At 35.5% G+C, this 26,245-nt stretch overlaps 1 protein-coding gene across 3 annotated transcripts in view; it reads right to left on the bottom strand.

The window, feature by feature from the left end:
- Positions 1 to 26,245, bottom strand: part of LOC149797423 (sister chromatid cohesion protein PDS5 homolog A-like) — a 134,609-nt gene that overhangs the window by 12,611 nt on the left and 95,753 nt on the right. For 2 of the 3 annotated variants that reach the window (XM_089962212.1, XM_089962211.1), the window contains exons 29-33: positions 25,596 to 25,649; positions 17,786 to 17,946; positions 12,909 to 13,568; positions 3,730 to 3,927; positions 1,051 to 1,212 (exon numbers count right to left, since the gene is read on the bottom strand). In XM_089962212.1, the coding sequence (XP_089818338.1) occupies positions 1,051 to 1,212; positions 3,730 to 3,927; positions 12,909 to 13,568; positions 17,786 to 17,946; positions 25,596 to 25,649 (1,235 nt within the window). The remainder of the gene's footprint in view (positions 1 to 1,050; positions 1,213 to 3,729; positions 3,928 to 12,908; positions 13,569 to 17,785; positions 17,947 to 25,595; positions 25,650 to 26,245) is intronic. The other variant, XM_089962213.1, reaches the window with a different exon arrangement.

Raw genomic sequence — 26,245 nt, 5'->3', positions numbered from 1 at the left:
AAACTGAATCCAAATTGGCACAAGTTTAAAAGCATCTTTTATATCAGTTTTACACATCCAATACCATTTTTTTTTATACTGAAAGAATGTATCAGGGCATTAAGACTAGAGTGTAACAAGTTGTCGTGAACAGAAGATAGGTCCATTACAAGTCTTTACTTACTAGAATATTTGCCTTCTGCAATGCCTAGCAGACTAATACGATACAGATATATGGAAGTTGATCAAAATGCCCAATGACATAACCATTATCCAGTTCATATTGAAGCAGCTTTGAAATTATGCCTGGTTCCCACATTTATAGTAACTGTTAATGACACATTTCCAAGAGAACAGATGAGTTTCTTGAATTTGAAACCATGTGCCAAAGATTTATTATAGTCTGAAACACACTTAAGCAGCAGACCAGTCTATATTGAAACAAAAAATAAAAAAACCATGGTGCCAAATATTAAGTGAAACCAATGTGACTTGTGGATGTTATATGGTTAAAAAAATGTTAGAGGAGAGAGATTTTATTAAACTGAAAAACATGTTGCATCAGAAAAGGTATAAATCAACAGCACTTTAAAAATTTTGAAAGAGGAATTCGACAGCATTAAGGATTTGTGGACTTAACTTTATGTTTAACTTTCAGCTAATTAATGTGAGTGTTGAGTACAAACAATTTATCATTTTGTTTCGAGTCTGTATTCTCACACTAATCCACAATGATTAAGACAACTTGTGACAAGAATTGTAACTAAATGCAGATCCAGGTAAGTAGCAAAATTAAATGTACATTTTTCGCATAATTTTCTGTCATTATGGTATTTGATATATAGTGTACTCTTTTTATGCTCAAATTGCACTCTTTTGCCACTCATATTAGTAATAATAATGCTAACATCTATCGAGGAGTGAACGAACTTACAAAAAAGCAATTCAGGTTCACAGCTAATATAATTTTCCTTTGATCGAGTAACCAGGTAACCAATTATTAGGACGGATGGGTACCTAGTTGATTAGTATATAAAGAAGCTCAAAGAAACAAAATCTCTTGCTACATACACATTCGTTATTTTCAATGTGACTTTTTCCACAGGTTTATTTAACATGGGAGTTGCTGCTTTCCTTTTGACCGTTTTGCGTGCTGGACTTGGGACCTCTGAGTGACTGCTTTTAGAAGGAGACGGGGAACTGTCTTTTAATACTCCACGGGTAATACGCCCTCTGCAAGCACAGAAACAGATACTGGGGTACAATTAAACTTAAAACTGACATCTAAAGCACAGCATTGTAGAGATCAAGCCTGATCCCACAGTCTGAACACACAAACTCCATAATTATGAACCAAGTTGTCTTTTGATACTGTATACAAATGGAAACAAGTCAGGTCCAAGTGTAAGCAACATAGACCCTGATCTGCTGTTTCTTAATGCACTGGCAGATCAAGGTCTATGTTGTTTGTTCTACTGATTACTCATAACAGACTGCAAAGATCTAGATTTGTGTAGTTGGATCCAATTTGTATATAAGTATATACACAGGGCTTCAGATAACACAAAAATGTGCGTCACTGATGCAATAAAATTAAAAATGATGCATTAAAACCCCAGCATATGTGTCCAGTAGGATGCAATAAAAATTGTTGACTAAATCAATTTCCAGCTTGCAGAAAATGTCGAGGTTTCTCGAAATAGAGGTCTCAAGAATTTTCTATGCTGTCTGTTGTGGTCATGCTCATTAATTATGCACTGTGTTTATTTCAGAGTGTAGCCGAATAAGTATAGTGTATGTCATCTCGTAAGGATGACAGGCTAAGGAGTCAAATTAAATTAGAAGATAAACCCTATGATAATAAATATTGCTGCCTTTTGTTGCTTCCACATCGAGACTTGGACAAAATGCCTCTTGCAAATCGGAATAATTATTTGGGGTGGTTAAACACATACGTGCCAACCATTATACTTTTGTTGTAATAATTACGCCTGTTTTCAACAAATTACGTTTTATGTTCTCCAGTATGTGGATTATGCTGTTTTGGTAAATTAAAAAGTAAAATAAATCAAAATCAGTCAAAAGTTGTCTTATCATTTTTAGCATCATCGCTTTAGTTCCACTCTTTTAAATTTGAGAATCTGCTTTAAAAACATCACTGCTGCATAAGAATTTTCCTTGATTTCTATTTATAGCTACTGTATATGACCCAGTTATTTCCAAGAAAACAGACGGGTTTCATCAATTTGGCCTTGGCCTCACAGATTCATTATATTCATTTTAAAATAAGTGGTGGATCATTCTATGGTTTTATAGAAAATGGTGCCAGATTATATATAAGCAAGATGCTTTACAGTGTGACTGGTGGATGTTACATGATGAAAAATGTTAGAGCAGATGGATCTTTGCAAACTCCAAAATATGTCAGATCAGAAAAAAGGACAAATCAACACTGTTTTACAAACTTTAAAAGAACAACAAGAGAGTAATGAAATACAGCACTCAGAATTGAGTACATGAATGCTCTTTGCAAAATGTAAAATTAAATTCACAATCATCTACTTCTGTAATTAAGACATCATGCCCAATATGTTTGTTTCGGCAGGCATAACAAATTACTGTCTATATAACGGCCTTAAGTAGCATGTTCCCAAGTCGACCGATGGGATATCAATTTTAATAACATGACTATTTAAAGAATTACAAATAATTACATCTGACAAGGTTTTGTGTCTCTTTATTCCTGGCATTATAATGGATATTTATCCACTTCATGTACACTGAACATGACTGTGAGAGGGGACTGCAACTTTTGCTGGTGAAACTCCTATTTTCACAAAAATCTAGTGAGACCTCTCTCTCTCTTTCACTCTCTTACAGACACTCACATAGACACAACTTAACTGTAGAAACTATAAAGTGGGACCCTTCAACATCTTGTAAGGACCCAATAAAATTCAAATGCAGGGATCCTTGGGACTCCGTAAAATATCAATTTAACGGAAGCCCTGATAGAGTATATTTACCAGTATCAATGGGCAAATATGTATAGGAAACAATGTTCGATTGGAATAAGTGTTAATATACCGAACAAAATAAATGCAAGAGCAGCTGGCCAAGAAATCCAGGTCAGAAGTATGCTTTCTGTGGAAATTTTTTCAATGCTATCAACTGATTATGCTATGAAAACAACTGTTTCCACTTTTCACTAGTTTTTCTACATTCATCCATATTTGATGACACCTTAGTATTGTTTATCCAATACTGAAAAGGTTCCTACTATGCCTGCATGCTTTATGTTAAAGGTGGTCGAATTCTGTTCAGCAATTTACACAAATGAACTTGTGGAAGTCTGTTTCTACTTCTAGTAATGGACAAGCACTATTTTACAAACTTGAATGCCTTTATGCAATGTTGCTTCTCTAAAGTCATTTAAATGTTTTTCTATCGTAAAAGACAGTGGCCATATTTAATGTGGGACTAACAGCTTTTATACCCCCACCACCAAAAAATTAAAGACTTCTATACCAGCATTCTTTCTTTCACATTCTGTCAAATTTAGTTGAGTGGTTTTCAAGAAGTCATTTAAATGTTTCTGCATTTTTGGTAAAGATGATGAAAACAAAATCATCTTTTTTGTACAAAATTTATATTTTTAGTCGCAGCAGCGATATTTTCATAGTGGATCAGTATTATCTGAACGTAACTTGCACAGATCCAATATCTACATTTCGGTTAATATGAACTTACTTTTCTGCTACAGTTTTTTCTGGAGCTGCAGCTCGTTTTCGTGATAATCCCTTGGCAGTGGGAGGTGGTGATGTGGGTGACTTGAAACTACCAGTACTACTCTGTGATGATGGTGTTCTGCTGCGAGATTTTGATGGTGATGGTGACATTGTTTCTGCAGATGAACTGAGGTCTGACTCCAGGTTCTTGAGGGATGAGCTAAATACAATCATATATACTTTTAGTTAAATGGTAATAAATTCGGTTCTAGTATGACTGCAAACTTAACTCATTAACCCTAGGCCAGCATTTACATGGCAGGAGGTAGTTGCCTACTGCTGAGATCTGTAGCATCAAGGTCATGCATGATACACTAAAGTAGGTGCTATTATAGAAATGTACACAGATGTAGCTCTACAATGATACCAAATAATCTGGATGTTCTAGTTGCACTAAAAAATACAGAGATAAATAACCAAATTTTTTTGACCCCCCCCATTTTTTCCACCCAAAATTTGCCCGTGGTCGAAATCCAATTTTGTGTCCGGATTTTTACACTTTTTGGCCTCAGGCCTAAGGCAGACCAGTCTGAACTGCACAGACAGGTGAACCTTTGCAAAAAGTAGGATAAGGTGGGCATCTGGAATAAGGAGTGGTCTCAATATGAAAATGATGGGTCCATTAGGCAAAAAGAAATCCAACTTTTACCCTTCTGCTCATGTGTGAGCAAATTAACCAATGAAAAAAAATGTTTCTAACACAACTAGGCATTAGGCTAATGGAAAATCTCTTGAACATTGATGCATTAGGATGTTTTCAGAAATAGCCAGCAAAATGTGTTTCCTCCTTGCATTTTAGGCAAAAATGACAAAAACCTCCAGGGGTTAATGAGTTAAAATGTTTTGATGGGCTGAAAGTCTGATCTGCAGCAGTAATATCCATGTTAAAAGTCAGAAATTTTGATGCTACAACAAAACTGTTCAAAATGAGTTCAAGCTGGGATAATTAGTTTTCAAAGCCTGCCAACATATACAGTGAACCTGTACATAAAGGACATTTTAGGGACATTTTACAATCTGTCCTTTACAGACCACCTGGTGGACCCCACTTTCCACTTGCAGCACCAGAATTTTTTTGAAATATCCCTATCAAACGTTAGTAAATCTTACTTGCCAGAACTTTTCCCTCCTTCCATTCATATATGTTATGTGTGTTACTAAAGTGGAACAGTAAGTTACTGCACATTTTTACTTACCAAATGTCATCTTAATCATTCAAGTGTCTTAGTGCATTAACTGATCAGTCAGGGTCAAAGCTGGACCCTAATGCTTGGATGAAATTATCTTTTAAGTCAGAATAGACAAAGTTAGTGAAAATTGGGAGAAGTGGGTATAAAAGTTCAAAACAGTTACTTGAGACACGAGTTACTGTATATTTTCATGTCACATTAGCAGAGGTAATGATTAAATATTATTGAACATTTATACAAATATTTTTTTTTCCTTCTTATTTTGCTTCACCACTTGTTGTATAACAAAAAAAAAAACCCAATTCTCAAAAACAGGTTAAAATAAAAAATCATCACTCATAGCATAAGCCCTCCTTTCATATGTTTATATGATGAATTACTGGATAAAATGATTAGTTTTATTATCTCTAGACCTAGATATGTCCACCGAATTATAATCTGGTTGAGACTGGCAACAAACATTAAATTTTTCACCATGCTTGTCATTTCGGTGGGAATTAGGTAAATAAGAATAAGCTCTGGTATTTGTGATCATCAAATAAGAGCCAAATTTTGATAGAGAACTTCTTTTCTATGACTTGAGTCAAACTCGTAATGACACCAGCTCTCACAAAATGTGTCCTACTTATCTGGCCCTTATTTTAAGTGAATATGAGATTGTGGTCCCTTCAACTGCAGTTGAGGACTATGAGATTGTGGTCCCTTTAACTGCAGTTGAGGACCATGAGATTGTGGTCCCTTTAACTGCAGTTGATGACAATGAGATTGTGGTCCCTTTAACCGCAGTTGAGGACTACGCAATTGTGGTCCCTTCAACTGCAGTTGAGGACTATGAGATTGTGGTCCCTTCAACTGCAGTTGAGGACTATGAGATTGTGGTCCCTTTAACTGCAGTTGAGGACAATGAGATTGTGGTCCCTTTAACCACAGTTGAGGACTATGCAGTTGTGGTCCCTTCAACTGCAGCTGAGGACTATGAGATTGTGGTCCCTTCAACTGCAGTTGAGAACTATGAGATTGTGGTCCCTTCAACTGCAGTTGGAATATAAAACATCCTGTCAGAAGATAAAGAATTCTTCTAATCTCGCCTGGGAATCTTAGGGGAAGGGGAACAAACCCTCTCCTTCCATGATGATCTTTCCTGCAGAACCAGAGATCCTCGCAGATTTTATCGGGGGATGTGGCCTCTAGTTGTGTAAGCATTAATCTATTATTTGTTTTTCAGCTTAATCTGTTTCTTACCTGTTTAAGAATATTGTTCTGTACTGAGAACCCCTTTTCATAGCTCACACCTATTGTCTTTTGGATAATTCTGTTCCAAAATATGATTTTTCATTAACATAAGCTCTGCCAAAGTTTAACTTTCTTGAACTACTGACTACTACTAGTACTGTATGCCAGATTTACTATTCCAAATGCTGTAAAAGGGTTTCAAGTCCATTAGTGTCATGGTCAACTTGTTCAAACAGAGGTATTTTGATCAAATAAATATCTTTACTTTTTAATTTCATTTACAGATTCTTATTTATTTGATTTATCGCAACCTTTACGCTAAGGCGATATGGTTTTGTAGCACATGATCCTGCAGGGCTAAACTGTGATGAGAAAAGAAATGAAAGGTTCACTTTACTTTTAAATTGTATTTTAATTTGGCTTGTTTGTCTGCCTTTTCTACATTTAATTTCGAAATACCACTGAAATGAGGGGTTGACCTGCATGCCATATGTTTTTGTCCATCCAGCATGTACATTAGTTTCATATTTAACGCCCCTTTTTGGTTAACAATCACTCAATGGTATCTTCATTAACACTTTCCCAGCTTCTATAATCTGATCTGCTTCCTAACTTTAACATTAAATTACTTTCATTATTATGATCCACCAGTATTTGCTGAACTAAATCATCATCTAATCTTTAGAACAATGCTGTGAATCTGCCATATTGGGTCTTCCAGATAGCCCATATTATAAATGTGCGTTTGCAAAATTTTTCTTGATTTAAGGTTCAAAGTTCAACACAATGCTTGTTACAGTGTTCAAAGTGCCAATCAAATTTAGTTTAAAAATCATTTATGTCGAGCCAAAGAAACCAGATATGTAAACAGTTACAAAAAAATAAACATGACACAACACAAGTGCGTGTGTGTGTGTGATTTGGATTTTTAACATAGCTTTAACAATTTTTCAGTCATATCGCTACAATGTCTACAGTGTGACAGTTTATAGTAATGTCTAGCACTGGAACATCATGCCGCAAACATGTAGCATGATGACCCACCCAGTCACATTATCCTGACACCAGACCGACCATTCCTAACACTAACCTCTTAATGCTGAGTGCCAAGTGAGGAAGCTGTTAGTACCATTTTTGTAAGTCTTTGGTATGACTCGGCCAAGGATCAAACCCACGACCTCCCACATCCGAGGCGGATGCTCTAACCACTAGGCCAATGGAGCGGTTTCTATCATTTCTACAAGCACTTTAAGGGTGAATGACTGAATAAAGCTGTATACTGCACAGAATACATTTTCATATTCGTGACCTGAAATTGCTTTGCATGAGTTCTTGCACATCAGTGCTTTCCAACTAAATGAATTCATAAAAATTTTGCACGAATCACATGATCGCACACCCTGGGAGAGTCTGCATAACTTGTTATGGTCAGTGGATCTTATCACTTATCAATACAGTGGGCCGCATAGACAACATCCATGGCAGTATAGGTTGTTCTCTCCATTGAAGAGGGAAGTTTCATATACCAAATAGGTTACAAGGGAACAAGGGCAAAAGGACAATGGTCCAATTTCTTATCTTCGGATCAATAACTGATTATCCATCCCTATGTCTGGACAAGTGGGGAATGTAGTGTAAGATAGTATTTTTACCTACTGATGAAGATAAACCTAGATTGTGCAAGTTTAAAAGTCCAGTACCTGGTACTCGGCTGTCTGTTGACCAGTGTCCCATTATCTGTGACCAGTGAATAAAATCAGCTGACTGGTGGTCAGTTGCATGAGCCTTGTGGCCAGTGATAAGTAACTGATCAATAACCAGTCACTTACAGTCAATGGTGATCTAGATTTGAGGTAACTTTCCTCAGAACTAGATGAGCTAGAGCAACATCTTGGTGTTGCATGAAATACCCATTGCCTGACTTTATATACTCTGGTAATCTTGCATATCCTCTGAAGTGAATCCAAATGAACAACTGTAAAATATGATTTATATTTCTTGAGGCACAATTGTTAATGAAACACTATGAATCTACACAAATGACACCTGAGTAACGAGAAAATCAATAAAGCCTACACATAAATCTTCTTGGGTAAATAATCCTGAAACCACTGAAGCAACCACCATTTGCTGTTGTTATCATTTAGTTCTTTCATGTTCTTTATATTAACACATTAACCCCTGAAGCTTTTCGTCATTTTCGCCTGAAAATCGAGTAGGAAACACATTTTGAAAGCTATTTTTGAATAGACTCGAAAATACCGAATCCCTGGTCATCTTTCAATAACATACTGCCTAGTTGTATTAGAAACATCGTTTTCATTGGCTATTTGACTCGCACGTGAGCAGAAGGGTAAACGTTGGAGTTCCTTTTTATTTTTAATTTTTGTTTTTGCTAAATGGAGCCATTATTTTTGTATGGAGACCACTCTTTATTCCAAATGCCCATCTCATCCTACTTTTTGCAAAGGCTCATCTATCTGTTTGCAGTTCATACCGGTTTGCCTTAGATCTGAGACCAAAAAGTCTAAAATCCGGACACAAAATCGGATTCCAACCAGGGGCGAATTTTGGGTAACAAAAAAGACAGGTCCAAAAAATGTGTTTTTTTATCTGTATTTTGTAGTGCAACTAGATATTCCAGATTATTTGGTATCATTGTAGAGCTATATCTGTCTACCTTTCTATAATACCACCCACTTTAGTGTATCATGCATGACCATAATGCTACAGAGCTCGGCAGTAGGCTACTACCTCCTGCCCCGTTGAGTCGTCGCTAGGGGTTAATGTGTTAAGCCTCTGTAGAGGTGAATTCACAAAATGAAAAGCTACAAATATGTGAACTCTGACAGGCAAATCCACAAATTTAAGTACCCATGAAAATGTCCTTTTTAAAAAAGAAAATCCACAAAACCATGAAAATTGAGATCCGCAAAAATAAATGAAACCACAGTATCTGAACTGTTAATGAATACTGATGATAAAATTAAGAAATTGTCTGTACCTGTTTGGCTTGTAAATTCTAGCTGACTTCGTAACTTTTGGTCTACATGTAAAACTAATGTTCAAGATAGTTTATGTATCATAATAGATTCCACTGGAATACATAGAAGTATAAGCCTGATTCCTGCTTTAATGTTGATAACATACATGTCAGTCCATACTCCTTAATATACACTGTCTTTGAGTTTCCTGATACATACAGAGGTTATTGCTGTCAAAATTTAAGCAGAAGCTTAGGAAAACAAGAAAATAGTCCTACCAAACAACCTGAATTAATATGGAAAATACTGATTTTTGGACTTAATTATGAACACTTTACTTTTCCTATCAATATATTTACTGAGATAAAAAAATCACATTTGCCACAAACTTTTGGCATGCAAGTGAATCAATTATGTTTATATGCAATAGTTTCATGTTACAATGAATAGGCAAATTACAATTTTTTAAAACATGACAATCATGGCATGCATTCATTCATTAGTTCTTGGCAATACTTTGTGGCATCACAATCCTCAAGATGTTTTTCATTCACCGCAGTGCCTCTTCTATTGTATATGGACTAGATGGATGGCATAATCCAAAAATGGCTACATGCATAATGTGCACTTACTGAAGTTAGTTTTTCATCTCCATCTAGTGAGATCATAGAGAAGAAACATTGTACATTTTTTATTACCCTTGTTAGGGGAGATATGAAGCTTTATTCACTCAAGTCAAGTCCTATTCGAGTGGAACATCTCTCTCAAACAAGGGCAATAAATTATTATTAAACCAATGTGCACATACAGGGATATTAAAATCCAAAAAATATGTCTAATACATATCTTAAAGTATGTTCTTCCAACAATGAACATAACTATAAAGCTTCAGGAGTTTCTAATATGCAGTTTAGGTCATGTGGTAAAAGACAGATGTTTACCCCAAAGGTAACATAGCTGTAAATTTTCAAGAGCAGTTTAAAAGGTTATGTGGCAAAAGACAGATGGCTACCCCAAAGGTTATGGAATAAAAAAAACTGTCAAGAATTTCTACACTGCAGCTTTTTGCTGGAAGTACTGTAATGGACAGACATACTAATGCTAAAGTGAGAGAATTTTAAAAAAAAGAAAGAGTAAAATAAAATGTTGATCAAATGGACTGATCATATTTTTTTCCAATCATGAAATGAATTTTGTATTAAAAGAAAACAAACAGCCTAAGGAAAAAGATTTTCTTAAATATAAAATGTGTTGAAAATTTGGTATTTAATGAGTTTTGGTTTGTGGCATTTCTATATGGGATAAATTATTTCTTTCTGCAATCAACAACTGTACCACTGCACAGGATATATCTTCTATGAAATCTGTAATTGCATTATCTGTGCTGGGTATATGATTATAGGACAGAGGGTTGAAAGTCATTCAAAATTAGAAAGTTTGATTTAATCTTGATATAAATTGTATGTAACAGATTTTAACAGCAAATAAATACAATTGCTATATGGTGCCAGTTAAAGTAAAGTTCAATAGGTACACAAGTTTACCTAACATATCATTTATAGTTATCATGCCATGGTGAGAAGTAAGTTTTCCAAATAGCCCAAATATGGCAGCCTAAAAAACAAATTGTTCCTTCTGCTCATATCTTTAAAACTGCTCAGTAGAATTTAATGTTTTTGTATATATTTCCAATCACTAAGTATATTCATTCATGTATGAAATTGAGTCTGTTTTCCTTTATAAAGAATAAAAATTATGCGAATGGCAAACATTCAAGTATTACCGTATATACTGGGGCACGATAAAATAATTTTCTTTCCTGTCCCAGAACTTATGGTGAAACTTTTGTCACCTAGGTCACTTGTCCCAAGATAAGAAACAATATAAATTTGTGTTGAATTTTATGCCCCCCCCCCCGCACATTGCATAAAATAAACAAAATGCTTATTTGATAATAGAATGAAAGAAACTAACCTTGTTTTATTATCATTTATTCCTCTTGTGTTTCATCATGAGCATTAAAGAATAAAATATATCCATGAACTCTGTATATGTAGCATAGGCATCCATACTGTAGTGTGTATCGTTTATGTCCGATAGCACATGACCCATTGTTCACTGAATTGAACATTGAGAAACGAATTGTGTTTGGTTATAGTCAAAGGTATAAATGTTATCTGACTGAAAATTGGATCCAAAAAAATTGCACCAAAAGGGAAATAATTAAAAGATTCTTGAAGACATCAACCTTTCAAGCATGACATGGTGTTAGGTGCAAAATAACCAAGGTTGAATTATATCCAGGTCAACTATATGACAGTATTTTGCAAATAAAAATCATTATTTGAAAATACATTCACTTGAGTGCACGTGACAATCTTTTTGCTAGCATATGTTACAAAAAGTATTATTAAAGCAAATTATTGCTGTGTATACCATTTACCCACAAACATCAATGATCAATGCCTGTTTGCATTAATTATAACTATAGATGCCAAGCAAATAGAAGCCTAGTGGTGAATAAACACAACTGGCAGTGAGCAGTAAACTCATTGTTTGAACTTACTGACAGTTGTTGTTGTTTTTTTGGGGCTTAACACCATTTTTCAGCACACGATAGGCTATACATGGCGGCCAGTATTAATGGTGGAGGAAGAACCCAGGAAAACCCCGGAAAGAACCACCGACCCACGAGAAGCTACTGGCAAGCTTTCTCACATACCCACATTGGCTGAAACTTACTGACAGGACATCAAAGACAAAGTTTATTATCATTATAAAGCAAGCCAACCTCGGAAGCTGACTCTGGATACTTTTTAGGAGGGATTTTAAAAAAAAAAGGGATATCAATACAAAGGTTATTTTATTACTAAGCAAGCTGACCTTGGAAGCCAACATTGGATTCTTTTAAGTGTGCCAATATGTCAGTTGGCAGAGATATGGTTGTTGTTGTTGTAGGGTTTAACGCCATTTTTCAGCACACGATAGGCTATACAAGGCGGCCAGTATTAATGGTGGAGGAAGAACCCGAAAAATCCACGGAAAGAACCACCGACCCTCGAGAAGCTACTGGCAAGCTTTCTCACATACCCACATTGGCCGAATCCGAGACTCAAACCTACGCAGACAGAGGTGAGATGGCAGTGATCCGTAACGGAGAGTGCTTTAGACCACTCGGCCACTCGGCAGAGATATGGAAGCTAACTTTGGTTCCTTTTTACATGTATTCAAGAGAATTTTGAAAATAAATTGAAACATTGGATTTTTTAAAGTGACACAATATAATTCTTCGTGTATGAACATTGACGACCGGGCGTGCAGAAAATAAATTTCTTTGATGAATTTGTGAAGGCCAGAAGAGAAGATGATTACGCCGACAATATGACCATTAACATGGATGAAATTCTAGTGTACTCTGATCTCATTCCTGGACAAACTGATAATAAGATGGGGGTTAAAAGTGTGAGAATCAGCATGACTGGTACAGATTTGAATAAATCTGACTTTAGTCCTTGCAGTTCCTGCTTCAGGAGATTTGATAAAGAATTTTATCTCAAGTACATTTTCCGACATGTAATTTTCTAATGATTTCAAAGGTGTCCCACAACTTACAACTTGAAAAAATGATGTGTCCCAGAACATACAGTGCACAAAAAATTTACTTCAAAAATTAATTTATGGTGTCACAACAAACATATAAAGTAAATATGGTATATGTCACTAGGATCACTTACTTTTTTTCCACCAATGGCCCCTTGGATTTCTTTGCCATAGGAACTTCCTCTGAATCACTTATTTTTCTCTTTTTGGCACCACTGTCTGTACCACTAGAGTCTGTGTCAGATTTATTTCCCTTTCTAGAAGTACTCTTTGGTGCACCACTATCTTTTGTTTTGCCTTTTGCTTTCTCTTTTTGTTGAGTTTCTTTATTTCCCTTCCTTGATGGCAAGGAATTTTGTTGTGTTACCTTCACTTTTGAATCATTAGAATCTGAAGATTTTTGTCTCACAGTCTTGCGTCGAGTTTGTTTACTGTCTGAAGAAGTAGTATCCTGAGAATCTGTTGATTTTTCTGACAGTTCCACGCCAGCAATATCCTGTGAACCTGTAAGTATTTCTTGTGATGTGTTGTCCTGAGAACTGAGAGAGAATTCATCCAAAGTTGTCTGACGAGTCTTGGATGCCTTTTTCTCATCTCCTTTCTTCTTAAGTCTGCGTGTTGTTGCCTTTTTAGGAACAATACCTTCTTTCCTATCCTCCATTTTGACATGACCTATTGCAGGAGATAGCTCCACTTCTTTTAAAGCATTTTCCTCATTTTCATTCTCTTTTTCAGGAGTTAACAAAAATTCAGCATCCCGGGATGAATCTGATGAATCCTTCTCTTTCTCCGTTCTGTGTCAAAATCAAAACAGAAATTAAGCACAAGGGAAACTATGATTTTGTGAAATGCTGTACTAAAATATTTCTCAACCATGGCACCTGCCATACTGCAAATATATAGAAAGGCAGGCCTGATTTTCCAGGAAGAATTATCTAAGGTTTTATACACAGCAAGATAAATCTATCTTACCCTAAGGCAGTAGATCAGTTTATATGTGATGCAGGAGTCAGCCAAATCACATGATAATTTTGGAAAACTTCTACTAGGTACCCGTTGATCCTAATGACTGGATACCCAGCTGCCTGATCAAAGGGAAACTATTAAATGTGTACAAACATAAAGTTAAGACTGCATTTCTTAAAATTCACAATATCCTACAAATTTCACTACCTAATGTCTGGTATAAAGTCCAGGAGTTCATCTTCATCGTCTGAAAAAGTTCTCAAATCCTCAATTACTGAGTATATTGTTGTGGTCTAGTCATCATAATTATCATTATACTCCCCTTCCTTGGCCTCACTGTCATATGCAGATGATAATTTAGAGACTGAGCTTGACCTTCATAAGAAACACTTTGATCAAACAATTTGTGAAATATATTCAAGGTTGTAACTGAACATGTCAGTTGTGCGGCAAGATCAATAAAACGACCTGTTATTTACTACTGTACCACACTCAGGGCTCAATCAAAGTTTTGTCAGCTATGGGATTAAGGTCAATTATTTACAGGAAGAGGCATAGCTCTGCTTTGCACTAAAAAAGTACAAGTACTTATGGCTCAATCAGAAGGACTGTCAACTTCAAAACAAAGTGAGTGCTGCCTTTACAAGTTAAATGTGTATGGTTCTTTTTATTACCTGGGCTATCAATGGGCATGTACCCAAGTACCCAGACGAATGCTCCGGTGGCCTAGTGGTTAGAGCGTCCGCCTTGGATGCAGGAGGTCGTGGGTTCGATCCCTGGCCGAGTCATAGTGTTAGGACTGGTCAGCCTGGTGCATGGACAATGTGACTGGGTGGGACATCATGCTACATGTCTGCAGCATGATGCACCAGTGGTAGACATCACTATAAACTGTTACACTGCAGACATCATAGCGATGCGAATGAAACATGGTTAAAGCTACGTTAAAAATCCAAATCACACACACACAAGTACCCACATACCTATTGCATATATTACAGGATAACAACAGTCCAGAATGTCTTTGGGCTATTCCAGGAAAATATATAATTGGGACCCAGTGAGGACACTTCTAGTGTGGAGTACTCACCCATTGATGAAATTTAGAATTCTTATATTTTGAAAGGTATCTTTTAGTAGTCTGAGTATCCTTACATGTATAATTTGTAGTGCCTTTAATTGGACTAAAGACTAATCCTTGTATTCAGTTTTCACTATTTTATAGAAAACTTTAATTCTGGTCATAATTTAATGTACAATCTTGTACCACAATGACACTGGAAACAGAAATAATTGGTAAGTATTTATTTTGGTTATTGTTATGCATGAACCAAACCCTCAGATTCCAAAATTCTGGATCTTTCTGGTAAGTTATCATGTTTATTGCTACATCAGTCCCTGTAACCCGAAGGAAGAGCTGGCTTCCTTCAACTTATAGAGGTTGTCTGAAGTGGCATAGCCAAGGAATTCTGAGGCATAAAAACTGTCCTTCATCCAAAAACCAAACTGCCAGACAAAATTCAAATTAACAAATGAGCATCTGGTATCCGCATGATTTAATAGTATCCACCAATCATGCATGTGTGATAGGTCATGCGTGTCTTGCCAATCACATTGAACCAGTTTGTACCAGCTGACCATCCAACCCCACAAAGATAAACATCAACTCAACACGTGAATAAGTTAAAGCAACAACAAAACCTAAACACAGCAAGTTGAAATTCCATACTTTTCCCAGACCTCAAAGGCAAATCTTTGTTTTCCATACTTTTTTCACTGACAGTCATTTGCAGATGAAAGTTGACGGCCACATTGAGTCCAAGGAGTTGCAGAAACTCCCTCATAGAAATGAACAGCTTGGATACTATTCAGTGAGTATTGATGCTCTGGGGATGGGTGGGTGGGAGGTGAACTAAACTGAGAATAGTCCGAAACTCCACAGCAAAATGAACAAATGCTGGGAAGGAGAGATGTTGTTCACAAGAAAACCCAACTTAGAAGGGAAAGTAAACTGTTCATACCTTTAATCAGAATCAAACTTGCCATGTATTTCTGCAAGATATCGTCCTGATAAGATACAGCTGCGGTTATCAACCTCATCCATTTGTCCCGCTGATGGTCTTCTCACCTTTGGAAGTGAGACTGACACAAGTAAAAATGCTGAGAGGGTAATTTGAACTTCAGAGCTATGATTACTGAAACATAATGATCTAAGAGCCACGATGTAATGGAACTTGGTAAAGATGACCAAAGGAAGCATCTTGTATCAGTAAATAAAGGATACACAAGGCAGTCAGGATGTTTTGCTGTAGTGAGGTGAACTGCCCTGCTTAGACACTTTCACAGTGTTGCATGTTGACTCTCAAGCATGATCATTAAACAGTGTCAAAAACGAGGTTGCTATTCTATTTCTAACCAACTTCTAGAACAGGTGACCATTCATTTTTTAAAATAGCACCAATATCTTTACCACAGCTTCTCCTGAACTTGAAACTTGAACATGATAGATGCATTCTGTACCAGTGGACAGAGGATGATGCAGAGTTCTGGATTTATGCGAATGCTTTGGAGTTACTAGGATCCTGAATCTTACCAGACAGGTGATCAGCAATCTACTTGATTTTAAGAGATGATCAACCTCATCATCCATGTCCAGAGACCCTGAACTGAGCAGAATGAGACAACATCCTTAAGTTCTCTTGAACTAAAGCTTTGAAACAAAACTCAAGTCCACACCACAGTATGATTGGGTTTCATGATTGATCTAGACTATTTCTGCCTTTCTTTGATAGTGGATAGGGAGTATCCTCATTTGGCATCTGAAGTTTTGCTATGAAAATGAAAGCGTGGATAATAGATGGATAAAAAGAAAAATGGACAAAAGCATAACCATGAAAATTTCAAATTTTGAGTAGCAGAAGGCACATCTGGAGCACTTGTCCAATATGTATACAAGGTTTCATAGATTCCACTAGTTCAATATGTATACCATGATTCGTAGAGGCCATTAGTCCAATATGTATACCATGATTCATAAAGGCCATTAGTCCAATATGTATACCATGATTCATAGAGGCCATTAGTCCAATATGTATACCATGATTCATAAAGGCCATTAGTCCAATACGCATACCATGATTCGTAGAGGCCATTAGTCCAATATGTATACCATGATTCGTAGAGGCCATTAGTCCAATATGTATACCATGATTCATAAAGGCCATTAGTCCAATATGTATACCATGATTCATAGAGGCCATTAGTCCAATATGTATACCATGATTCATAGAGGCCATTAGTCCAATATGTATACCATGATTCATAGAGGCCATTAGTCCAATATGTATACCATGATTCGTAGAGGCCATTAGTCCAATATGTATACCATGATTCGTAGAGGCCATTAGTCCAATATGTATACCATGATTCATAAAGGCCATTAGTCCAATATGTATACCATGATTCATAGAGGCCATTAGTCCAATATGTATACCATGATTCATAGAGGCCATTAGTCCAATATGTATACCATGATTCATAGAGGCCATTAGTCCAATATGTATACCATGATTCGTAGAGGCCATTAGTCCAATATGTATACCATGATTCATAGAGGCCATTAGTCCAATATGTATACCATGATTCGTAGAGGCCATTAGTCCAATATGTATACCATGATTCATAGAGGCCATTAGTCCAATAAGCATACCATGATTCATAGAAATACCTTGAAAGTTGGTGAGTTATGCACCATAAAATGCTCATAATCATGCAGACTAATATATGATGGACAGACAAACAGATGGACAAAGCTATAGCTATATCCTCTCCTCCAATTACATACCAGGCATGAAAAAGGTTGATAACAATATTCTAGATAATCAAAGAGTTGCAGTCAGAAATGTTAGGAAAGTAAAAATATTCAAATGAGATATGCAATTAAATATTTTGGCTGTACGCAACAATAAGTGTGACAGCAGGATAAAAACAGAATTAAAACAGACCAATTTGTGTATACAGGTAAATGCAATGAAATTATGCTTACGTTTTTAGCTTCCTCATTGGTTTAAGACGCTGCTCCCGTGGACATGTGGGATTGGGGTTCACAACTGGACCAGGGCTTTCCACAATGATTTCTTGGAGACTGGTCTGCTTATTAGTGCCCCCTCTCTGCTGTGGCTCAGTGAAAACATACACTCCTTTTCTCTGAAATCATTTAAATGGCTGTTCATACACAAAGTGATTTTTGTCAATGTACAGTACGTTTCTCATGATGATCCTCATTGTTTATGGTAGGAAAAATTACTTGGAAATGAAAGCTAGTGTATCTTGTATTTTCAGCAAAAAAGTACACTACAAGTAGACAAATGTTCTGCACAATGCAATCTAGGTTAGTGTAAGGAACTGACAAAATCACCAATGGCAATGAAAAATCTCAGATGCTGATTCATTTCAATAAAAATACATTATGTCTGGCAATGAAAATTCAGTGGCAGATGCTTACTAGCATATCCTACTACGAATTCATGTATTTTCATGGACAATCATTTTTTGGTTTTGCAAAGAATTACATGTTTGTTGGTACCACAAAAAATATTGTACCATGGTATAGTGGAATATTTCTGAACATACAGTGATACAATGGAAACCCGATGTAAAGTGATAATTGGGGTCCCAAAAATTGGAACATGTTAATAGTGCAGTCGCGTTAATGCGGGGTTTTACAGTATTTACTTGTTTCAGAGAACAATTCATTGGCACATATATGGGTATTCTTGTCTAATGTATATGATGAATAGGGTATCAACACTGTTTACTATCGTGCTGTCGTGGCATGCAGTTCATCCATAATGCATGTAATTCCATTGAAAAGTTGCACACAGATTATTAATATTCAATAATTTTGTCCCAGATCATTGTGTCTGAATTCAATGTCTAATATATAGCATGAGCAGAGTATTAACATCGTTTACTTGCTGTCTGATATCATACCATCAGAGCTTGCAATTAATCCATAATACATGTAATTTCATTACAAAAACTGCAAACATATTTAAACTATTCAATAATTTATGTGTCTGAATTCAATGGGAAAAATTAACAGCAACAATTAGGTTAAGAAACACAAAGCATGTGTACGGTTCATTACGTTCCAGGGTCTATGAACGGTGTCTGTACAAATTTCATACTGCTAAAATGTTCTCATATGCGTTTCCGTGTACATTTATAAATTGTAATTTTTCCAATATTAACGCTTGTATGCATATTCGTTTGAACAACTACAGCAAAAATAATTAATAATCAACACATGCTTTCAGCATGCATATAACTTTTACTTCAGATATTGTGAATATGGAAAGAAACGTGTGAAACCTACTATACTAATCAATGTGCAAAGTGCAGAGAACAACTTGCATTTGTGAACTTGCTTTTCCATAACGGTAAAGTATATTTTATTAAAAAAAGGAAATTACTGAGTTCATAAGCAAACACCAAACACATGTAAAACCCGAGAACTAAGTGCAGTAGGCCTGCAATGGTCATGAGTCACTTTAATGTTTTTAAAAGCTGAATGCATGTACAATTTCATACCCTTTCAATTTCCAGCTAATACAGTGGACTTTATTTACTGGTCAACTGATTGCTTCTAATAACACCGTGAAGCCCAGCAAACATGTTGGCGGCTTTAGTTTTTTGACATTTATTAAATTGTGAGAATCTTTTATCAACCACTGCATTGTCTGCTGCTTGGCTGTGTATGCAGTTAAAGAAGAAACACATATTGGCTATTGTTTGAGCAAGGACTGTATTTAGAACATTAATTGAAGACAATCACAAAGACACAATTACTGGCTTTACTCATAGATCAGTAACAAATAACATTTCTGATATTTATTTTGGCATAACACTTAAGAACCTGGTGCAATTATTAAACTTCAGAAGCTATGACATGATCATATTAAACATTTTACACACTATTTCTCGTACTTAAAAAAATAATCACGGTACGAGAAAAATACACGTACATGTATTTCAAATTTCAGGAACCACACCACGATCATATTATATTCTAATTCATGCACGATGTCTTCCCCAAAATGATAATAAATTTTGTATACACTATTTCACATACTTGAAAACAAAAAATATTTTTTCCCGGTATGAGAAAAATACACGTACATGTATTTACAATTTCAGGAACCACGCCATGATCGTATTACAATCAAATTCTTATGCGATCTCTTCCCCAACATAATAAATTTTTTATATACTATTTCACGTACTCTGAACAAAAAATATTTTTTCATGTGTGAATGACTATACAAAATTTCAGGAGCCTGCCACAATCATGTTATATCAGAATTCGAGTTATGGCAGGGTCACACTGTATGTACCCCAATTATATTAGGGACAAACCATTTAATTATCTGAGGGCAGAGTATTGGATTTTAAAAAAAAAAAAAAACAAATTTTCATATCTCAGATAACTTGAAGAAAATATTTTTGCCCTGATTTAAAACCCCCAAAATCGGCCCACTTATATTTATTACTTGAAAAAAAGACAACTTTATGCTCCAGGTTTGATATAAAATTGTAGACTCCCAAGCAGAAAAAGAAACGGTCATAAACTTTAAGAAGATGAATTTGCTATATGCATCTTAACTATTGCATAAGTTATCATCTACACACTACTTTAAGTGAAATGATTCAGAGGCAACACCCTGCAAGAGACACTGTGCCGACATTAGGCAGCATCTTGATTAAATTAGGAAATGTTGACCCGAAGATGCAATCTACTATCTACACTACTGATATAATAGGCACTGAAACTTTGAGTGGGATGCCAACACCCAGATAAGATATTTATCAAGGTCAGCCAGTAGACCTAAGACGCAACAAAAGAACAATAATATTTACAGTAATAGAGAAACTACATGAAATTTATGCAGAAAACAACTGATCTCCTGAAAATAATAGGACGATTCTTGGTCTTAAAAAAGGAATACATGTACTAAACACATGAACATTCCGAGATAATAACTGAAAAATGAAATTTTTTTAAAAATCCAAAATTTTCCTAAGGCTAGATTTCACAACATCCAATTTGATTTGACCCCCATGTCTGCATGTGTGTAATATGTCAAACATGATCAACGACTAATTCTAAATTAGTCTGTGACAACATAACTATTTTGTAAAACGTCAATAATTTTTCAAATTATCTTGTCATGAAAAATGAAAATGTGCCATTACTATCATCAAATTCATTAGCCTGGTACTTTAGCTTTCCATGATGCTCTGTACACAAGGCCAGACACACTGTTAAATGGGGGCCCTGAGTGGCTGAGTGGTCTAAAGTGCTCTCCATTACGGATCACTGCCATCTCACCTCTGTCTGCATGGGTTCGAGTCTCGGATTCAGTCAATGTGGGTATGTGAGAAAGCTTGCCAGTAGCTTCTCGTGGGTCGGTGGTTCTTTCCGGGGTTTTCCCCCCACCATTAATACTGGCTGCCATGTATAGTCTATCTTGTGCTGAAAAATGGCATTAAAGCCTACAACAACAACTGTTAAATGGCAGATACCAATGGAGAAATTCAAGATGGCAGAGAAAGTATTTCCCTTTACCCTCATCTGCGCTTCAGAGACCCCCAAATTTTTAATTTGACCCCCAGTTCTGATACGAAAGTTTGTTTTTCACTCAGCCTGACCCCCAGTTTTGACACCAAGGAGAGTTTTGACTCTCAGTCTTGCACCCCTAGGGGATACACTGCAGAGGTAATTATAAATATGTTTGTAATGATGAAATCATATTAAACCAGTTATTTCCAGCTGTGTCACTGCTTGCTGTTTGGTTGTATTAGTCATAACTATGTCCATTTAAGAGGTACTGAGTGTCACTTTGCAGTACTGTCACTTTTCAGTTGTTAAGTGTGGGGGAAGGGAGAGATTGCTTTGTGAGTGATGTGTTATTTGAACGAAAATTTGAGTAAGTTTTATAATCGTTTTACATTAAGTTTCAACATTTTATTATGTACCAATTTTTTCTGGTAATGCACATACATGTGAATTTACTGGCGGTAGGGCAAAAATACCTTTTTAGGCATCTACTGCACATACTGTTTTATAGTTGAAATCTACCATTTTTAAAAGTAGAAGAATGTATGTTTTAAAAATTTAGTTAACAAACCCAGATATGGTATTTTTGTTTTATCAACAACAGTAGAAAAACCAGCCATAACCAGTCTACTGGTGGCCAGAAATTTTCACCAGTACAACAACTGGTGCAATGGTGCATGGCAGATCCACTGATCAAGAACAATTGATTCGTGTACAAATGAAGCTGTTAATCAATTAACTTATTGCTGGAATATGGGGAGTTTATGGCCAAATAAACCTTCTGAGGTGTTATAAGTAAGAAGGGAATAAAAAGGTGGTCAGGATGGCTTCTGAGCCTTTGATGAAAATTGGCTGACTTGCTGGAAGGGAGATCAATGGAAAGATCAAACATAATAAATTATTTTGCCAGACACACTCAAGTATTTTGATCTTCTGTCATGTTTAATTGTTATTGTATTGTTCAACATGTTTTAAGAGGAATATTTAGGGCAGCTTTTTCATTTTTTTTCTTCAGTTCATGGTAAACTGCAAAAACACATGCTTTCTCCCAAAGCTAAGAAACCACTGGCTAAGAAATATCACAGATTTAATGGTGCATGGATATAGTTTTTTTAGTGTATGCAGGTGAGTAGCAAAGGTCCTGAGTTTATACTGTTTGTTTCAAAGATGTGCATCTTTTGTATTTCATGCACATAAATACATTTCAATCCCTAGATAAAGACATATCATTTAACATCATACTGCAAGGTAATTCATTTAAAAGTTGGGATAAATTATTCACAAAAGCATAAATACATCATGTATTTGTCTATTTAAAGTCAATATGAATCTTTATTTTTTTTATATGTACATGGTGTAATATGCCAACAATTTTTGGATCTGAGTCATGAACATCTGAATTCCAAGCCAGGAACTTTATCCATGGAGTGAACTTAACATGAATAACTGCTGGAAAGCAGTCAACAACCTTACAACCCCAGCAACAGGAGACTGAAGCTGGATGTTCTGTGCATGATGAGAATAGTTTTCCCTGTATCACAACATTCTAATGCATATATAGAGGGCATTCTCCATTCTTTGCAAATGCAAAGTGATTCAGTGGGATATCTGGACCAGAGAACTACTGAGGGTCTGTTAAGTGTGAAGCTTAATAGTGAATTTTATCAGCGATCACCAGAGAGTAATCTTGTGAAGGAAACTAAAAATGCTATTGGATGCTATTAAAAAAATATCTGCAATGAATTTTAATATAAATAACTCTTCCTTTTTCAATAAGTGATGATATACTAACTTATGCTTATAATTACTAGATCAAAATCTAAATCGAATTTATTTCAAAGCTGGCTGTTTTATTATACTGTGAAGAGAATACACATGTCCAAAAAATGCACTTATTTATTTTTGATCTGATTGAAAAATGAAAATGTATGCCTATAAACAAAAAAAATCTACTGGTTTACAAGCCAAACTATTGGAATTTTTTTTTATATCCACTGGTTTGAGATCCTGGTTCTGTCACATGTATGCATGCAGAATACTTGTATTTTAGAATACATTAATGAAGCAGATTATGGTGGGTTGGGGTTCCACTATTCCCCTTTTGTTTTTATTTAATTCTGTAAAACGAAAACTATTTATTAATTCCTTTTGGTTTCAGGAAAATAGGTGTTTTCAAGGTCCCCTACAGACCCCGTATATATGCAATAAGAAGAAATAATAAAGTTTTTAAAACAACAAATACTTGTTTATTTGATGCCCCTACTAATCTGTGCAACTGATTAATGTACTTTGATTTTGATAACCTCGAGCTTGAAAACTCAATATCACTGTGATGGTAGAATACTCCATTTGGCAGGATGATGCATTATTGGCTGTCTACCTTTTCTGTTACATATATTTAGGATTAGATATGCGTGTGTGTGTGTGATTAGGATTTTTAACATAGTTTTAACAATTTTTCAGTCATATCACTATGATGTCTGCAGTGTGATAGTTTATAGTGATGTCTAGCACTGGGGCATCATGCCGCAGATATGTAGCATGATGTCCCACCCAGTCACATTACCCTGACACCAGGCCGACCAGTAGGATTAGATATGCAACAACAAAGCTAAATATTTTTACAAAAATACAATGCCATTGAATGTAGCATTAGAACCAGTTACACGTTTATGACAATTGTCAATGAGTGATATACTACTGCATTGTCACCGCAATACCAATAGATTAAATGTTTTACCTGTTACATATTTCAAGTTGTAAGCAACAGAAGATTTAAATCTGGACACCTATGATGAGTACTTCAATCGCTTATTTGATTGCATTCATTCACTGTAACGATATTGGTGCATTATGCATACTGGTGATCTGTCTACAACATAAGCTATTTTTCCATTTATAAAACTGAATAAAACTGCTAATACTGATTTACATCAAATAACATCACTTATGAAGTCGAAATGTCATATGTACCTGACAAGATTAAACAGGAAATTATTATGATGAAAGAGGAATTATGTTTAAAAAAAAATAAATTATTTGAATATCGACCATCTTTAATAGTGACCAGGTGAACATGCTCTATACCTTACAGAAGAGTGCATTTTTCATGTTAACATTAATTAACAGCTGCATGTGTCTAATAATTTGTGTTGAAACGAATACAGACCTATTATATAAGCATGTATTTCATGTAGTACTAATGTTAATATTTGATCTACCTAGATTTCCAGTCATGGCTATCTCAATTGAACTAGTAAAAGATTATTTTTTAAACAAGAAAGATATAAATGGCAAAACTGTAAATTTGTTCCATTATTGCATTAGAATGGTGCATGACAGGAAAATCTGTAATTTCAAAAATGTTAATGTAAAAAATTGGTAAAACAAAATTTCATTCAAATAAAGCATTTCTGATACAATTAAAGCACAACCATATGGATGTGCAAGGTGTCACTGTAAACCCACCCCACCCCTCAAAATGGCTGAAAATTACAGTGCTGCATAATGGCATACCCTAAATCAATAGTCGGTACCTATTTAATGTACAATTAAGATATCAAAAAGTATTTCTAGATGTCATTTCTTAATTGCCAATGCAGTCTATATTATTTTTGCCATCTTGAATTTGTTAGACATTCAACAGTGCATGCCTATTCTTGTTTGCATCATTTTTGAGGCCAAGGTAGCAGGCTACAACTTCACAACAAAATTACTTGGAAATTTCTGTCCACTCCTTACTGATGGAAACTACCGAAGTACTGGTATAGTGAAAAACTACCATGGTACTTACCACTGGAAAAAAAATACTGTGGTTAACTGGTATTCTGATAATACCACCCACCTCTAATTAAATTTGTGGATTTGGAGAAGAGACATATCGTCTTCCAAGATAAAAAATATTCACTGGGTTTTTAAATTCATGGCTTGAAGTAACAAAAAAAACTACAAAGTATTTTCAAGCTTGTATACATAATGTAAAACAAATTTCTTAATAAAGGTATACATAAAAATGCATTAATCAGCAATAAAAAAAACACTCAGAAAGAATAAAATTATGAAAGATACACATTAATAATAGGTAATGAATAAGGCTGAATACGAATCCAATCCAAACTGGAAAATTTCATAGTGCATCCCATTCTGGTACATTGGATGATTGGTAATTATCAAAACCTACAGAACAGAGACATAATCATGCTAAGCTAATTTCAGATTGAAAATAATAATTTCTTACCTTATTGTCAAAGTTGAATTCCTTTGGTAAGTATGACTGAGTATTGAAGCTAGACTGAAATATGAATCAAAAGCACATTTAATAATAACACAAGAAGCACACTTTTTAAATAATAACATTCATTAATGAGGCTTATCATCATCTGAACATACAAAACAAATTCATTTCTCGGCACATCAAAAACAAGTCAGACATATCTGATGATACACACGGACCACTGACTAATGTTACTGCTAGAAAACGTATTAGGCATCATGTTATCATTGACACAATGGTAATCTTCATGTACACTCCAGTTTACTGTCCATCACCAAAATGATTTGTTGTTGTAGGGTTTAACGCCATTTTTCAGCACAAGATAGGCCATAAATGGCGGCCAGTATAATTGGTGGAGGAAGAACCCTGGAAAACCCCAGGAAGAACCACCGACCCAGGAGAAGCCACTGGCAGGCTTTCTCACATACCAACGTTAGCCGAGCCTGAGACTCAAACTCAAACAGAGGTGAGATGGCAGTGATCCGTAACGGAGAGTGCTTTAGACCGCTCGGGGCCCCTCACCAAAATGAGCTGCACAATATAACATGCAAATTAAAAATGAGCATTATTTATCAAATTTTATTTCTTCAGAGTTCCCAGTCAATATTTAGCAT

Source organism: Sinohyriopsis cumingii, chromosome 6 (genome assembly GCF_028554795.1).
Source record: "Sinohyriopsis cumingii isolate HCF-2022 chromosome 6, ASM2855479v2, whole genome shotgun sequence".
Classification (NCBI taxonomy): domain Eukaryota; kingdom Metazoa; phylum Mollusca; class Bivalvia; order Unionida; family Unionidae; genus Sinohyriopsis; species Sinohyriopsis cumingii.
Note: the sequence above shows the minus strand (reverse complement) of the source record. Positions and strands in the feature narration are given on the sequence as shown.